The sequence below is a fragment of the Ornithorhynchus anatinus genome, chromosome 4 (genome assembly GCF_004115215.2).
Source record: "Ornithorhynchus anatinus isolate Pmale09 chromosome 4, mOrnAna1.pri.v4, whole genome shotgun sequence".
NCBI lineage: Eukaryota > Metazoa > Chordata > Mammalia > Monotremata > Ornithorhynchidae > Ornithorhynchus > Ornithorhynchus anatinus.
In genome coordinates, this window is record NC_041731.1 from 69697379 (window position 1) to 69716029 (window position 18651).

The 18651-nt window shown below is 39.6% G+C and overlaps 1 protein-coding gene across 1 annotated transcript in view; it reads left to right on the top strand.

Moving 5' to 3' along the window:
• Window positions 1-18651, top strand: part of EMC2 (ER membrane protein complex subunit 2) — a 56585-nt gene that overhangs the window by 16215 nt on the left and 21719 nt on the right. The window contains 4 exon segments of the mRNA XM_029062704.1: window positions 3197-3310; window positions 6083-6147; window positions 7650-7735; window positions 9793-9850. Coding sequence (XP_028918537.1) covers window positions 3197-3310; window positions 6083-6147; window positions 7650-7735; window positions 9793-9850 — 323 coding nt within the window.

The window sequence follows — 18651 nt, forward strand, 5'->3', positions numbered from 1 at the left end:
ACTCTCATGTATTGTCATAGAGCTGATGACAATAAATGAGATTAGGGCTGTCATAATGGGGCTTTCAACCTGGCACCAGCTCTATGACCGTTGTTTTTTTCTAGGAAAGAATAATTCCTCATTTTCGACTGAAACATAGAGAAAAGATTTTGTAATTATCTTCAATAATGTTTTAATAATGGTCTTCAAAATCAAGAAAAAATGCATTACTGTTGTTTCTGTGAAAGAGTTTTAATAAGAGTTTGGTTTTACCATAAAGGCACTAAATGGCATTTTCTGAATTCTAAAGTCCATCAAGTAACCTTTTAATAAATATGTTTCCTTTCCCACCGAGAAGGGGATTTCAGAAATTCAGGTCTTCTTATTCCTTTTCTGTTTCAAACAGACTGTTGAGATTTGATCTCGTGAATAATCTATTTCGGTAACAGACCCTATCTCTTGGTGTGCCCCCAGAGGACAACCACTGAAGACCCCGGGACATGTGCATATGAATATTGGTGTAAGGATCTCAGAATTAGTAAATTATCTTTATGGACTAAGAAATTGAAAAGATCTCAACAGATTTGCAGAGGGTATAAAATTGGGAAAGGTTGCTAAGGTTTCCAGAAACAAGAAAATACAGAATGGCTTCTACAAATTAGAAGGAAGAACCAACAAAGCAAGAGAAAATTCAGTAGGATTATCACATATGGAATGGGAAAGATTTTCTAGTCCCAAGTAGAACAGAAGAAAAACCCAGGTACAGGAATTGTAGTGTGCTTTCACTAATGGTACTGTTGAATTTTAATACTGGTGTTTCTTTCAGTTTCTTTCTCTGTTCTCATGATACTGACCCAGTTTTGCAGCGTGTTCCATTTACCTTGGCTCAAACACCTCCTCCATCTGTTCACACCATTTCCTTCTTCATCCTGGAAGTATTTTTTTAGTGACCTTAAAATCTCATTGTAAATCTCATCGTTCACCGCCTGGTAGTAGATAATAAAGCATCTTTAGTAAGTTAACAAAAGCTGTCCTTTTGCTAAGTAGCATGTAAAAGACACCACTTTGAAAAATTATTTACAGATGTACACATTAGAAACTCATCTAATTAATAATATGCTGTTATGTACATTTACATTGCATTTTTAACTTTAACTCATCAGTGCACCTTACATTATTTCCTGTGGGAAATTATACATTTCATAACAGACTTTGGCTTAACTCAGTACTTTCACAGAACCAGTTAAACGGCAAAAACCAGGAAGCCCTGTATCAGAGTTGATTTTAAGCTGGAATTTCATTTGTTTAAATCTGTTATTTGAAAACTGATGTTATTGGGATATAGCAATAGAAGTCTTTTATGCAAGAATTAAGAATATCCCTTTGTCATACCCTGCATGTTTATCTCCCTCACAGTGGATTGTGTCTGGTTTTGTTCACTGCACTTTTGCATCTTTTTTTAAAGGACTGGAAAACAGGGTTTTTGAGAGTGGCTGTTACGGAGGGCAGCCTTCTGTATATTCATTCCTCCAAGAACATTTGTTAGCACAATCTAATAATGAATACTGGGTTACGTAATTGTCTGATAATGGCATTTCCTTTTCTTTCTTCCTTTTTTCTTAAGTTCTGACTGTGTGTCCAGCACTGTTTGATGTGCTGTCTCACCTACACAATATCACCAAGATCCGCCCTTTCCTCTCCACCCAGAGCTGGTACAAGCTCTCATAATATCCCGACTGGATTATTGTGTCAGCCTCCTCTCTGATCTCCCATCCTCCTGCCCCTCCCCACTCCAGTCTATTCTCCATTCCCACTGCCCGGATCATCTTCCTACAGAATTGCTCTGGGCATGTCACTCCCCTCCTCAAAAACCTCCAGTGGTTGCCAATCAACCTTCACACGAAACAGAAACTCCCACTCTTGGTTTCAAAGCTCTCCATCACCTTCCCCGCTCCTACCTCACCTCCCTTCTGTCCTTCTACAACCCAGCCTGCATACTCCACTCCTCTGCCGCCCATGTCCTCACGGTCCCCGGTTCGCGCCTGTCCCGCCGTCAACCCCTGACCCATGTCCTACTGCTGTCTTGGAATGCCCTCCCTCCTCACATCCGCCAAACTCTCTTCCCCTCTTCAAAGCACTCCTGAGAGCTCACCTCCTCCAGGAGGCCTTCCCAGACCGAGCCCCACCTTTCTCTCTGCTCTTCCTCCCCTCCCCATTCCCCCTTCTCCAGCCTTTTGCTCTTCCCCCTTCTCCTCCCCACAGCACTATGCATATTTGTACATATTATTTATTACTCTGTTTTGTTAATGATGTGTATATATCTATGATGCTATTTATCTTGATGTTTACGCCAGACTACTTATTTTGTTTTGTTCTGTTTTGTTGTCTGTCTCCCCCATTTAGACTGCGAGCCCGTTGTTGGGCAGGGATTGTCTCTATCCGTTGCCGAATTGTATATTCCAAGCAGTTAGTACCGTGCTCTGCACACAGTAAGCGCTCAATAAATATGATTGAATGAATGAAAGGTCGGACACAGTCCTTGTCCTACGTGGTACTTAGTCTTTATAGGAGGGACAACAGGTATTGAACCCCCATCTATCAAGAAACCTGAGGCACAGGGAAAGAAATAGTGTGGCATAGTAGAAAGAGCACTTAGTGCAGTGCTTTGCACACAGTAAGCGCTTAATAAATCCGTTTGAAGAAGAAAGAATACTGGCCTGGGAGTCAAAGGACTTGAGCTCTTCTCTGCTTTTGGAACTTGGGCAAGGTGCTTAACTTCTCTGTGCCTCAGTTCCCTCATTTGCAGAATCGGGATTCAGTACCTGTTCTCTCTCCTACTTAGGCTGTAAGCCGCATGTGGGCCCTGATTATCTTGTATCTACCCCACTGGGTAGTACAGTGCTTGCCACATGCTAAGTGCTTAACAAATACCTCAGTTATGAATAGTAACTTGCCCAAGGTCACACAGAAAGAGTTGCAGAGTCAGAATTAGAGCCGTGATCCTCTGACTCTCAGGCCTGTGCTTTCCATTAGACCAGGTGATCAGTCCCCTCACAGTGCTCTTCCATGATTCTAGTTCATGAGGTGTTAAATTATTTTGTTCTCATTCTCCTAATGCCTTGAATGACACACACAGTCGATCATATGTGATAATAATAATGATTTTGCATATGTGAAATTGCCTTTAATCCAGTAAGAATACATTTTTGTTTTATAGAAATGCGGGACAAAATGAGAAAATGGAGAGAAGAAAATTATCGAAATAGTGAACAAATAGTGGAAGTTGGAGAAGAGTTAATTAATGAATATGCATCTAAGCTTGGAGATGATAGTAAGTTCATTCTTTTAATGATTTTAATTTTTTTTATATTCAAATTTAGCATTTTAATCCAATTTTGTATTCAGGTGCTTATCCCATGTTTATCCTTTCAAGCAATTGGGGCTCTTTTGTGTAATAGTTGTAATAATCTTTCAGTATTCCCAGGCTGTTTTCCATTTTCTATTTGGGAAAGGAAAAAAGAGTCAAACAACTACATGTATAGCTAACATTTTCTCAGTATATAAATGGTATTGATAATAATAATAATAATAATGGTATTTGTTAAGTGCTTACTATGTGCCAAGCACTGTAGAGTACCTACTGTGTGCAGAACACTGTACTAAGTGCTTGGGAGAGTAAGGTGCAATAGAGTTTGTAGACCCAATCTTTAACCCCAAGTAGTCTGCAAGTCAGTGAGACGGATTTTCAAATAAATTGCAGAGAGGAAAATCAGCAGAATATGAGGATGCATACATAATGCTGTGTGACTGGGAGTGGGGTGAATATCGAAATCTTTTGCTGGCATACCAGTGCAAAGATATTTTCTGCATATTTTCAAATTCCAGTATTAAGTTCTCCCTCAACAGTTCGTCCCCTTTGATGTGGCAGCCAACAATATGAAGTAGTCAATGGGGAAAATTTTCTGAACCAACGTAATTGAGGTCATATTGTTTTACTCGTAAGCTTTCAGTTAAGGTTGCTTCAGAATTTCTCTTATATAGAGGGAGATTATATTTCCTTAATAAATTTCCTCAGGACATACATTGTTTCATCCCAGAATTGTTAGGAATAATTGTTTCGTACACCATTGTATGTTTACATATTTGGCCTCGTGAAGGGAATGTAAGATGTTTTCTGTTGGGTTTTTTCGAGGCAGTATTTTAAAGTCATAAAAGTTCCTAGCTCTTTGGTAATGGTGACAATGCTACCATCCTCTCTATCCCTTTAGTTTGCAATGTTAGCATAACCTTTGGAACCTCCCTGGTTTTCTTTTCCCTGTGCTTTCAGACTGTATTTAAATCATTTTGTTTTTTCCTCCTCACTTTTTCCTGGGTCCACTGCTTCCTCTTCTCCCTTACGGTCACTGCTATGGTTCAAGCTCTCATTCTCTCCCAGGTTGATTACTTAGTGGTCTTTCTGTCTCCCATTCTCTTCTTACCTCAGTCTTTTGTACACCATATTGAAAATGTTCAGCGTACATCTGCTCTCTCAGTTCTTCCATAACATGGGTCTGAATGCACATTTTGGATGGAATGCTTAAAGGGAATTAGGAGAAGTTATTTCTTTGGATAGACCACAGTTCAATGTCTGATGAACCAGATAGTGGGCAGATGTGTTAGTAATTATGGTGTCCTTATTATGACACAAATTTTCTTTAAAAGTGGAGTCTACAAACATCTAACCCCATCATCTAAAGAGAACTGATTTTTTATGCCCACATATCTATTCAAATGTATTCTTATTCAGAGATGGTGTCTGATGGTGAAATTTCTACATCTGAGTGTGGCTAAAAAGACTGATGAAGAATTAATAGACTATATATACCAGGCAACCTTGCGATTATTTATAAAAATATTGTAGGCCAGTCCTTGAGTCACAGTTTAGTTAAGATATTTATTTGTGTTACTTTAAGCAAATGAAATACGGAAGCCATATATTAACTTATATGTTCAGTGTATTTTAAAATGAGAAATGCTTTGGCTGCCATTTGTTTCATTTATTTCTTCTCTATGAGTGTGTGTGTTTTGAGATGACTTTTTGATAACATCCATATTAATCTTGAACTAATACTGTTCAACAAGCACTCAGTACAGTTCTCTGCACATAGTATGCGCTCAATAAATACGGTCAATTGATTTGGCAATAAAGGTGATTTTAATTAAAAATAAGTAGTTTAAATTTTTCCAGTTTGACAAGTTGAATTCTTTATTCCATAGTTCAAAAAACAGAATCTTACCAGATTTCTTCAATTTCCCATGGCTGCAGCACATTTTGTGTAGGACTACTCAGTCCAGTCTTGAAGGTATTGGGCCCGAGAACCTCCGTGGAGGTATTGTTTTTTGCAGAACGTGTTTTTTGCAGCGCCAGTGTTTTTTGCAGAACGGCTCTACTCTCTCGTCTTTATTAGTCCTGTTCCCCTGGGGTAGTGGATGCAGTGAGCCAGTCTGCAAGCCACAGGGCAGCCTGTTGAGAAGTTCACGTCAGAGCTTTATTTGCAAGACCCGTTGTAAACCAAGAGAAGTGTGCTGTCACACCAACACGGGTGTGGCAACTGATGGTGCCCATGGTAGCCATCTTGGTAACTTCTACCACCTTCCCTGACCCCGTGGAGCCGGCTTTGTTCAGGATTTCTGCCGAGCCTGTTCACGGCACGAGAAGTCTTGGATGGTTCTTTGGTCAGAAACCTTCACCACGGGTGGCATAGGGAAAGAAGGCATCCGCTACTTTCGGTTGACTCCCCTCCTTGGTGAAGTGTGGGGTGGATTTGGGGGGGAACAGTAAATAGCAAACCAAGGAATGATCTTCTTAATTTCTTCATGCATATTTTAATGGCTTTTTTTTTTTTTAGAAAATTGAGGATGTGATATTAAATATACTGGTGATTTCATGGCACCAATTTAATCTAGATGTGCCTTAGAATATGCCCATTCAAATACTAGTGGGAAGAGAAACAAAATCAGAATTTTTTTTTTACATTTGACAATGCTGTGTTATTTATGCTTCAGTTATTTCCTCTTTTCCCCCACAATTTATCTTTGTTTAAAATGTCTCTTTTGTGCCTAGTTTGGATAATATACGAACAGGTGATGATTGCTGCCCTGGACTATAGTCGAGATGATTTGGCATTGGTAGGTATTTGAGTTGATATTTTTCCTTTGCATTTGCCTTGTATAATTCCTTTTTTTTTCCCCCTCAAATTTAAATAGTCCAAGAAACATGACTGGAACACATCTATATTTTTTTTTTTTTGGTATGTTAGACTTTTAATAAAAACTCTATCAAATGGATATTAGAAGTCATTTTGTGCAAAACTAATTCTTAAAGCTGATTTTTTCTAAACCTAAATATATGATAACTTTCCTTTATTTAAATCATCGGGGGATGTTATGGTGACATTATACTGGATAAAATCCAATAGCTTTCTTTTTAAAATGAGAATTGTGTAATGAGCCTCTTCTTTTTCAAGGCATTTAATGCAGCAGATATCTGTGGGAGGGAGCTTATATAACATGGGGAAATTTTTAAGAAATACACTGTTTTTTGACAAAGTATACAGGCAGTCCTTGAGGTAAGACAATTTGGAGTTAAAATAAACCTTTTTCTGCTGTACAACGTATCAGTTTCAACTTTACAGTACCTGCCTCCTTTATAGAGAAGCAGCGTGGCTCAGTGGAAAGAACATGGTCTTGGGAGTCAGAGGTCATGGGTTCTAATCCTGCTTCCCCCACTTATCAGCTCCGTGACCTTGGGCAAGTCATTTAACTTCTCTTTGCTTCAGTTATCATCTGTAAAATGGGAATTAAGACTGTGAGCCCTCCGTGGGACAACCTGATTACCTTGTACACCACTCCCCCAGCGCTTAGAACAGTGCTTGGCACATAGTAAGTGCTTAACGAATGCCATCATCATCATTATTATTATAACACTAGCTCCGGTGTGTGGGCAGTGGGTGAAAGTGTGCACAGGAGCCATGGAGAAATGGCAAAACAATTTTAATTAAATTAATGCAGGAGAAAAGGAGAGATATTTTTAAAAAGGGGCATTGTGGAGCAAGTCAAGCCAGAGTTGGTAGGGTAGCTTACCTGATCACCAAGCAGAATTCCAGGGAGGGTCAACATGTTCATTTCATTTCTGATTATATAAAAGCTGGCTACTCTATCGTGGAACTCCTCTGACTCAATATAAATTCATTATTGTAACTGTATTACTGTATAATTGAGTACACAATTTTGGTTAACTTTAGTAAAAATAGGATGTTTGACTTTGGTTCAGAAACCAATTCCCCAGTAATATTGTTCCTGTGGGGAAAATTGGTTCCTACTTAAAATGTTTTGAATTAAGACAGTTTTATGGAATCAGCTATATTTCAAGTCTGAGGATTGCCTTCATGCTAATCAATTTGGAGTAATGGAAGGGATATGCTTCCTTTTTTTTTCGTGCTTTCCTTGTGTTGCCCAGGGTATTTCTCTTTACAACTCAATAACATGAGTCATTATTTTGCAGTGCCATCATTACAGATTTACTGATTTTTTTCAACCACTACACTGATTGGTTTAGGTTACTATGAGAAGATACTCTAAGAGAATTATGCTTCAACTATGTTTTTTTCCTTTCATTTTTTTTTAACCAGTTTTGTCTTCAGGAGCTGAGAAGGCAGTTCCCTGGGAGCCATAGAGTTAAGCGCTTAACTGGCATGAGATTTGAAGCCATGGAAAGGTAATAGCAATTTGCAAACAAAATCTGTAAGGGAAGATACTTGGAACACAGCATGACCTGATAGAGTACGGACCTGGGAATCAGAAAGACCTGGCATATAATCCCGGCTCTGCCATTTGCCTGCTCTGTGACCCTGGGCAACTCACCTCTCTGGGGCTCAGTTACCTCATCTGTAAAATGGGGATTAAGACTGTGAGTCCTATGTTGGACATGGACTGTGTCCAACCTGATTAGCTTGTATCTTCAAATGCCATCGAGTCGTTTCTGTCCCCTTGCGACTCCGTAAAGTCATTGTGGTATGTGTATCCATAGCTTTCTTGGTAAAGATACAGAAGTGGTTTATCGTTGCCTCCTTCTGAACAGTGAAAGCTTGAGTCTCTGACATTGTCTTTGATCAGCGTTTTGATCACTTGACCACCCGCCTTTGACTCTTTCCCGTGCCACTGCTGCCCAGCACAGGTGAATCGACTTTGTCTAATGCTTCGGTTTAGACCTCTCATGGTAGGTAGACCTATATGGCATAGCCCTAAGCTTCATCAGTGAATCCAAACTTTCCTGCCACAAGACGTTGATTCATAGGAGAGAGCTTGTATCTACCCCAGTACTTTTCACAGTGCCTGTCATATAGTAAGCGCTCAACACATCTTATTAAAAAATACACATTATCAGGCCAATTCAAATTGGAGAAAATTGGGCACAAAGAAATTAATTGAGTAACATAGTTTTGACTGACTGGACCTAACTTGCCGGTTCCTATGGAACAGCTCATTTGGATGCTTAATCAATAAATCGTCTTCAGTGAGTGCTTACTCTGTGCAGAACACTCATCTAAACACTTGGGAAAGTACATCTTAAGAGAGTCGGTAGACATGTTCCCTGCTCAAAAGGAGCTTACAGTCTAGAGAGAATATGTCTGTTCCCACTTGCTACATTTTAGGCAATGGGAACCAGGGCTGGCTGGGACACTGTCACACTGAAACGTAGTTTAAGTCTAAGTCCAGCATGGAGCTTAAGTTATCCCTTGGCCTACCACGGTTATATCTCTCTGGCAGCATACATGGACCACTACAGATTTGCAGTTACAGCTAAGCCTAAACTCTTCCATTTGGCCCCAGGTTCATTTCCACTCTAACTTGTTTCATGGCCACATCTTTGAGGCCAAGAAACAGCCCAAATTGGCATTGGGCTGATTCCTTGGGCTCCAAGAAACCTCTTCCGATGCCCCTGGAATATGAACTATCCAATTTAGCTTAGCCTGGGTTGCATATTGAGAGTTGATTAATCTTAGGGATGACTGACTTCTTATATCTTTCTGGAACCCCAAATGTAATAATTTTACTCCAATATCTGCCATGGTTTTTTGCTCTGTACCTTAGAAAGATGTTACAGTCAAGTGCTCAGTACGGTGCTTTGCACACAGCAAGCACTCAATAAATATGACAGAATGAAATCCAGAGTTTCCACTCTATTCATCTCCCTGAAAGGAGCTATATTGTGAAAATAGGTAGGACTTTTCTATAGTATTTTGTACTAGATAGAGTTTTTATTAACTTAGAAAATAAAATCACCCTAGTACACTGAAAAATGCATTTGGAATGAGGAAATTTAAATATTTTTGACATGTATCTCAAATAGACACCAATCTGGAGTCACCGTGTAGGTCATATGTTTTTTTAAACTGCTTTGGAATCGTCATGGTTTACGATTTACCAGTTTGGAATCCATATTTCAGGTGTTTTGCCAAGGGGCTTCTTGGGAATTCTCTTCTCTTTCATAGTAATCCATAAGCATATGCTATAAAACCATTTCTAATAGATGGGTTTTCGTATAACTGTCCCTTCAGGATATTGCTGTAGATATTTACCAAAGACACTATTTTATGGTGGATTCAGAATACATTACTCTGTACATTTTTTTAATTTGGTATGTAAAACTTGGCATTTAAAATATTTCTTTCCAGACTATTCTCTTTTTTTGCATTGCTTGAATTTAGTGTCTATTGAAATTTTTAAAAATATATTTCAAGTGATTTTGTTCAATCATTTTTCTCTTTGTAGATATGATGATGCTCTCCAGCTGTATGATAGGATTTTACAAGAGGATCCAACCAACACAGTGAGTGAAATGGTTTTGCTGAAGAAATATTATTAGTGAGTTTTTGAATATCGTGGGTTCTGCAACCCTAAACTGCTAGAATTCATAGAAAATTTGAAGTTGAAAGCAGAAAAAAGGGAAATAAATTATCCGAAGATTCTGAGTAGCTTCTGGAGCTTTTTGGAAATGAATTTTTATAATAAATGGCCATATTAAAACTAGTTTTCTTTCCATTATTTGACTGTTATTGGAAGTTGTTTGGTATAACTTCATTTAGGAATAATAGAATTATGTTTCTCTTCTTATTGTTTTCCAATTTCAGAAGAAACTTAGCACCTAATAATATTTTGAAGAAAATTGATGTATTCATTTTTAGCAGTTAGGCTTTTTAGCTCTCTGAATAAAACATTTTGAATATTGGCTTGTTGATTCTTTTTAGACTTTATTTTTTACATTTGTTCAAGATTATCTAAGTTTGGTTATTTTATTTAAGTTTAGGGAGCGTCCTAAACTAATACTAGGTTTTTGAAATAGTGAATATTGAACAGTTTATTTAACAATAAGATTTAGAATTGTATGCTTTGCAGCAAAATTCTTCAGGTTATACCGACAGCAGCATGACTTATAGTAGTTTTATATTTCACTATGTGAGTGGTAAATAAAAACCTTTTATAATTTGTCAGGTACTGATACTGTTTATGTGTCACCTACCTGTTAATTATTTCCATACACACTTGTGCCTGCTGTAGGAAAATAAATGTTTCAGTTTTACAAAAAAACATTCTTGAGTTTATCTTGGCTTCCACATCAATTTATAGCAATTTTCTTTGTGTGCTGACACATGGAGTTGCTCAGATATGTTAAACATTTTTTTTTTGATTGAAAAATGTTATAAGTGAAAGAGGCATTGACTGACTCAATCCATACAAAACTCACGTTCTTCTGGACCGACACTTTAAAATACTTGATTATCGTATATTATTTTGCTTTAAAATTTTTATTTTTAAATAAATATTGAGTCCTATAAAATTATCAACTACTCTGTATAATATGAATCTGCCTTAGAGCTTAAAATGTACGAGTGACAATCATCTAATGTGTCAGGCAATATCTCAAAAGTTCTAGAAACTTTTCTCCTATGTAATGTTAAACAAGGTGGATAGCATGTTTTGAGGGATTTTGGGGGGTGAGGAAAGGAAACAGGATAGAGGCCTGCCTGGTCTTTATATAAGGACTGTGAACCCTACATTGAGGACAACAAAATAAGTTGACCAATAAGTAGTTTTTTGTCAAAGTGATACTTGTTAAGCACTTACTATGTGTCAAGCACATTCTAAGTGCTGGAGTAGATACAAGATTATCAGGTTGAACATGGTCCCTGTCCTACATGGGCTTCACAGTCCAAGTAGGAGAGAATAGGATTTAATTTCAGGTTTACAGATGAGGAAACTGAGGGACAGAGAAGTTAAATGCCTTGCCTAAGGTGACACAGCAGGCGAGTGATGGAACCAGGTTTAGAAACCAGGTCCTCTGACTCCCAGGCCCATGCTTTGTCCAGTAGGCTACACTGCTTCCCTTCTGCCTTACTCATCCAAGATCTCTGCATCTCCATTAAGAAACTCTCAAATGTTGTCAAAGACCCCAAATATTGGCTTTCGGGCCTTCAGTTGCTTTTTCCCCTTCTCCTGAGTCCATAATCCAAATCCCTCAAACTCTCAAGGAGGGAAAAGAGGGGAAGGTGAGGGCAAGACTCCTGGTGGGGAGGCGAAAAGCAACGGTGGCCAGGCATGCTGTGCTGACAGGCCAGCCAGTTGCTTTTGTTTGTTGTTTTGGGCTCTTTGAGAACCCCACTGGTGTCCAACCCTCACCAAAAATCCCCACCCACAAAAGGAAAAGTTGATACGACCATTGCTGACATACATCAGGCTGTCTGGGACGGGCTCAGTGGAGGATGTCAGGCTCACAGAGAGGATGTGAAGCCCTCACATAAATTGTTGGCACCACCCAGCCTATGTCCAACCAGATTTGCTTGTATCCACTCCAGCATTTAAAACAGTACCTGGCTCATAGTAAGCACTTAACAAATACCATAAAAATAATGATGATAACTTCCATTATCATCATTAAATTGATTGTTATCAATATAGGCCCCCTAATCTGGTCAACTAACTTGAAAATTTAGTAGAAAGGTGAACCAAGACTCAAAATTAACTCCATTTTACCCCACCCACTCCTTCCAGCAAGTAACAAGAGCAGAGAGGCAAGGCCTGGAAAGAGGGAAAGTAATTCAGCCATCAAGAGGGGGTCTGTCCTAAGCCTCCAGGTAATTCCCCTTTCCCTCCCCTCTCCAGACCAGTGTGCTCTGGGCCAAGCCTTGGTGGCCAGCCTAACCTCACAGCTAGCTAGACGTGATGGGCCCAGACCAGTCAACCAGAGTTCGTGTGATTTAAGGGATAGATTGAAGATATTTGGATTGGATACAGACCCTATCCACCATGGGGGTCCCACTAGATTGTGAACTCTTGCTATTAGTGTGTGAACTCCTCGAGTGCGCAGATCCAGTCTGCGTATTCTAATGTGCTCTCCCAAGCACCTAGTACCTTAGTACGGTGCTCAGCACACAACAAGCGCTCAACATATACTATTGATTAAAGGAGAACTTCAAAGCCTGACCCATGACATCGAGGCACTATTCTACCTGTAGCATACATCACATGAGGGTAAGTAATTGTAATAGCAAGGGCTGGGTCTTTTAGTGTCCTCTCCCAAACACAGTGATTTAATAATAGTATTAATAATGATGGCATTTGTGCTTACTAAGTGCCAAGCACTGTTCTAAGCACTGCAGTAGATAAAAGTTAATGAGGTTGTCTCACGTGGGGCTCACAGTCTTCATCGCCAGTTTACAGATGAGGGAACTGAAGCACAGAGAAGTCAAGTGACTTATCCAAAGTCACACAGCTGATCGGTGGCGGAGCCTGAATTAGAACCCACGACTTCTGACTCCCAAGCCTGGGCTCTTTCCACTTTGCCACGCCGCTTCTCTAATTTCCATCAGTATGAGTAGTAATAGTGTATATTGAGCACTCAAAGAGTACAACACATTGATTGCACTAGGTGCTCGGGAAATATGAGATAGAAAAGTGACTCATTCCCTGTTCACAAGTAAATTAACGCTAAATTTTTATTTAAAGAATTTCATATTTTCTGTTTCAAAACTTAATTTCAAGGTCATGGAAAGGACTTCAGTTCAAAATTCTAATTTTGGAATTGTAGCAAGTGGTCTTTCTGACACTGAAATGTAGAAAAAACTCAACTCAGCCTGTTTTGCTAACCAAATGCGAAGCTAATAAATGTTCAAATGCTTGTTTCACTTTTAGTTAGTGTATTATTAATGAAAAAAAAAACATGACAAATGGGAGATTATTTATTGGGCCAAGATAGAGGGTTATTAATCCTTAAAAGAAATAACTGAGAGGGTATTGTTTAATGAAGAAGAATGTGACATTCTAAAGCACTTTAACCCATATGATACTGATTATGAAATATGTGTGTCTTTAAGCTGACACATATTCTTCTTTTAGCTATCTTTTCAATGTTAGCCTGTAACCATTCCAGTGATTTTTGTCTGATGAACATTAGGATTCTGGTAGGTGGAATGTCATGTCTTAAGTTCTGCCAGGTCAAGCACATACATTGATCGTATTGCTGATCATCTTTGACATCCCAATTTTCTCAATTAAAAGTCAATATTTGTGTTTGGCCGGACTGGTTTTTAGAACCTTTTATTTTTCGGAGATAAGGTAATAATGAGTAAATGCATTTAGCTCTTTAAAAGTACTTTAATTCTTGTAAGATCAGGTGATTATTCCTGATAAATATAAAATCAGGTTATTGTCATTTAATTACAAAACATTTAAAATGATCCTTCTTTGGGAAAGGATATCTATTTAGATTGAGCACTGTGCTTTGTACTTGAAGAAAACTCTATGAATGGTGAAATTAATCTGTGTGTGTGTTATTAAAATGACACTGCACAAATGAAGACTCTGTCAGTAATAATTATGGCATTTGTTAAGTGCTTCCTGTCTGCCAGGGACTATACTACTGCTGGGGTGGATACAAGCAAATCCAGTTGGACACATCCCCTGGCCCACGTGGGGCTCACAGCCTCAGTCCCCATTTTACAGATAAGGTCACTGAGGCACAGAGAAGTAAAGTGACTTGCCCAAGATCACACAGCAGACAAGTGGCAGAGCCATGATTAGAACCCTTGACCTTCTGACTCCCAGGCCTGTGCTCTATCCACTTTGCGATGCTGTTTCCCCAGTGTTGTGTCACATCGATTGCTTGTAGTACCTGCTGTAGTTTTTAATTTGGGCAACTTGTTTCACAATACTTACAAAGCTTCTGCTCTAAAAGAGCTGTTCCTTCCTTGATTCCCATATGCACACTCATCTGGCCGTGGTAAACTTACATCCATATTTTCTGAGGTTTTGTTGTACTGAATCCTTAAAAAGCCTGGCATTCAACTTTCCAGTTTTTTCCCATTATAGCAGCTATCCTCTTGTCATCCATTCTCTTTACCTGTCTCACCCAGCACCAATGTGTTGAGAGGAACTTTGATTCAGTGCCAAGGGGTAAGACTCTGTTGTCTGTCATCCTGTTTTGCCATATCAAGTTGAGTAGAGCCTGTAACTGATTCTAGTGGAAGTATTCAGACCACTGGATGTGGCATCTAACACAGCCTCACAATGGTAGAGAAGATCAGGCAACACTACATTCCTTCAGGCCTAATGTTCGGTCTAGGGAATAAAATCGATTTGAAATCCCTGTGTCTCCAGGAGAATGGTCAAATGATAAAACACTAGGCTGGGATTCAAGAATGTGGGCTTGACCAAATCACTTGCCTTAACCTTAGTTTTCCCAGGTCTGGGGTGCTTACCTTTTAGAGTCTGAAGGTTAATTAATTATCTTCCTGGAGAAAAATGTAAACTTTCTGTGAATTCAAGAGTTGATTATTCTAACGGTAATGGTTGTGGGCTTTTCTCCTGAAATATTGATGATTTAATGTAATAATGTAATAACGGTCCCATGTATTTTAGAGGTTACAGCCCTGGAAATGTGATATACACACACACAGTGTTTGGAGATTTTTTTGGTTTGTTGTGAAATACATCCTCATTAGCAGAGTTATGCTGTACACAGTAATTGCTCAGTAAATGCCTCTGATTGATTAAAGGATAGATCGAATGCAGTAAATATTTTTCAGATATTTAGAAACCTATATGTGAATTGGGATAGGATTGTATGATCAGTGTTTGAATTGCTTTTTAAGTTTCTATTTCAAGAGATATGAGAGGAGATAAAATACTTTCGTTGCTGCTTACTTTATATTTCTCGTCTTGGTTCTGCCTCCCATTCCCACACTTAGTAAATTGACAGTATTTCTAGAAGGGAAAGGGGAAAAGAAGTTACCTGAGGAGGAGTGTCAGTTGCTGCTTGAGGTAGAGTCGAGTTAACAAGCCATATTTTGAAGGCTTGTGTCGTCCATGAAACTTTCTGTGACTTTCTTTGAGGACAAACTGGTCTAAGTTTGAACTTAGGCAGGAATATAGTAAAAGCATTCATTGAACACTTATTGTATGCAAAGCACTGTACTAAGTGCTGGGAAAGGGCGATTGCTAAAATCATTTTTTCTTCTGAGTTTTTTTGTAGGAATTTGTAATCAATTGAATAGGTAGACCCATTTTATAAAAGTGACATTTTGATGTCTTGATTAAAATCACTTTTGACTAATTAAGATAACAAAATCAAAGGGTAATGCAAACGTTCTTCAGTTTACTTATCTTAATCGCTTGGTCATTTCAGAAAAACTTTCAGGGCAGGGTGGAGCATGGACCTGGGAGTCAGAGGCCTTGGGTTCTAATCCCAGCTCTGCCACTTGTCTGCAGTATGATTTTGAGCTGTTACTTTAATTCCCTGATGTCTGTTTCCTTATCTGTACATTGGGGATTCAAAATCTGTTCTCCTCCCATGTGGTACAGGACCTTTTTTCCCATCTTGCATCTACCCCGGTGCTTCATATGGTACTTGGCCTGTAGTACATGCTTAACAAATACCACCATCATCATCATCATTATTGCTATTATTATTATTATTGTTAAACAGATCAGGAGAGTTGAGGAAATTGTTGGGTAGCAACATGATATGGAAGACACAGGGTCAGAACTAGAACTTCTACTTTAACAAAAATCACTTTAACACTGCTAATCATGAATCCACCCAAAATCAAGCAATAATATATTTTTTATTTACTAATGGTATTTGTTAGGTGCTTATTATGTATCCAGAGCTGTTCTAAGCACTGGGGTAAATACACGTTTATCAGGTCGGACAGTCTCCCATAGTCTAGGTAGGAGGGAGAAGAGGTTTTTAGTACCCATTTTATAGATATGGAAATTGAGGCAACAGAGAAATTAAGTAACTTGCCCAAGGTCACACAATAGGCAAATGGCAGAGCCAGGATTAGGACCCAGGTCCACTGACTTTCAGGTCCCAAGTCCCCTTCCTCTTTTCACTGGGTCACATTGCTTGCTAATTTAATACAGATCTGTCCCTCTTACTCTACCCCACTGATCTACTGCAACCCATCCCACACACAATTCTTTTTTAAAAAATGGTATTTGTTAAGCGCTTACTTTGTGCCATGCACTCTGCTAAGCGCTAGTGTCAAGCCAAGCCCAGTTGGACACAGCCCATGTCCCACATGGGGCTCAAAGTCTTAATCCCCATTTTACAGATGGAGTAACTGAGTCATGGAGAAGTTAAGTTACTTGCCCAGGGTCACCCAACAGATGGGTGGTGGAGCTGGGATTGGAACCCAGATCCTCCTGACTCCTTTTTGACTCCCAGGACCACACTGTATCCACTAGGTCATGCTGTTTCCCATTACTCCTGTAACGCCAGCCTACGGCCTACTGGTATATCTGTCTCATTCGTCTCACTTCTGACCGCTTGCCCACATCCTCTGGCCTAGATCGCCTTACTCCTTCGCAAACAACAGATCACAACAGATCACCATTCTCCCCATGTGCACAGCCCTCCTAAAATCACATTTCCAAGAGTCCTTCCCTAAGTCCTCATTTCCCTCATCACCCTCCCCTTTCATCTATCCACTGGCTATGTACTCTTTTAAGCACTTGATATTCACTCCCCTTTCAGCCCCTCAGCGTTTATGTACATATCCTTACATTCTGCAAATTCCCCTATCTGTTGTTTATTTCAAAGTCTTTCTCCTTCTAGGCTGTATAAGCTCCTTGAGGCCAGGGATCTTGTCTACCAACTCTTTGAGTAGGGTACTTTCCCAAGCGCTTAGTGCACTGTTCTGCACATAGTAAGTGCTCAGGAAATACCATTAATTGATAGAGCACTTGGGAGACTACAAAGCGTTAGAAGCCCCTTGGGGAAGCAGCATGGCCTAGTGGCAAGAGCACAGACTTGGGAGTCAGAAGACATGGGTTCTAATCCCAGCTCCGTCACGTGTCTACAGTGTGACCTTGGGCAAGTCACTTCACTTCTCTGGGCCTCAATTATCTCATCTGTAAAATAGGTATTAAGTCTGTGAGTCCCATGCGGGGCAGGGACTGTGTCCTCCCCAACTACCTTATATCTATCCCAGTGCTTAGTACAGTGCTGGGCACATAGTAAGCGCTTAACAAATACCATAATTAAGACATGATTCCTACCTTCAAGAGTTTACACTTTAGTAGTGGATATAACTTAGTAGTGGATATAACTCATAAGAGGCAAAAAAGGAATGGAGAGACTGTTTAACAGAGCAAGCCCATGATGTATGGATGTTCTACAGATGATCTTAAGTGCCAAATTACCAGGGTGATAATAATAATAATAATGTTGGTATTTGTTAAGCGCTTACTATGTGCAGAGCACTGTTCTAAGCGCTGGGGTAGACACAGGGGAATCAGGTTGTCCCACGTGGGGCTCACAGTCTTCATCCCCATTTTACAGATGAGGGCACTGAGGCCCAGAGAAGTTAAGTGACTTGCCCACAGTCACACAGCTGACAAGTGGCAGAGCTGGGATTTGAACTCATGACCTCTGATTCCAAAGCCCAGGCTCTTTCCACTGAGCCACGCTGCTTCTGCCAAGGTGTTGTTCAGTGGATATAATCTAGGGAAAAGGGATGTGGGATTTCAGAAGGGATTTGAAAATAGGATAGGGAGACCCTTGGTCTGGTCGACTGAAGGAGTAGTGAGTTTCAAGTAGATGGAAGGACAGTAGAAAAGGGGCAAGAGAGAGAAAGAGGCTAAGGAAAGTGAGCATGAAAGGAATACAGAGTGCAGGCTGGGGTGTAGTGGGGTGTAAGACAAAAGAGTCCCATAAAGCTGGTGATTAGGAGTTTCTACTTAATGTGAAGAGGAATGAGTAATCATTGAAGGGCTTTGAGGATTTGGGGGGATGAGTGCAAAACTAGAAAAATGATCTGGTGGGAGAGTCAAGTATTAGGACTGGAGAGAAGAGAGTCTGGACCCAAGAAGATCAGTGAGGAGGCTAGTACAGTGCTCTGTACACAGTAAATGCTCAATAAATATAGTTGAATGAATGAAACACTAGTCTAGGCAGGGTGTGACAAGTCCTTAGACCTAGGTGGTCATAAGGATGGAGAAGGGGCAGGAAATATTGTCGAAGATAAATTGAGGGCATGTAGCTGCAGATTGAATCTGGATGGTCTGGTATCCTTATTTATGTGATAGATTTACAGTTAATTCTTATTCTCAGTATTGTAAATTCTTCTGCCC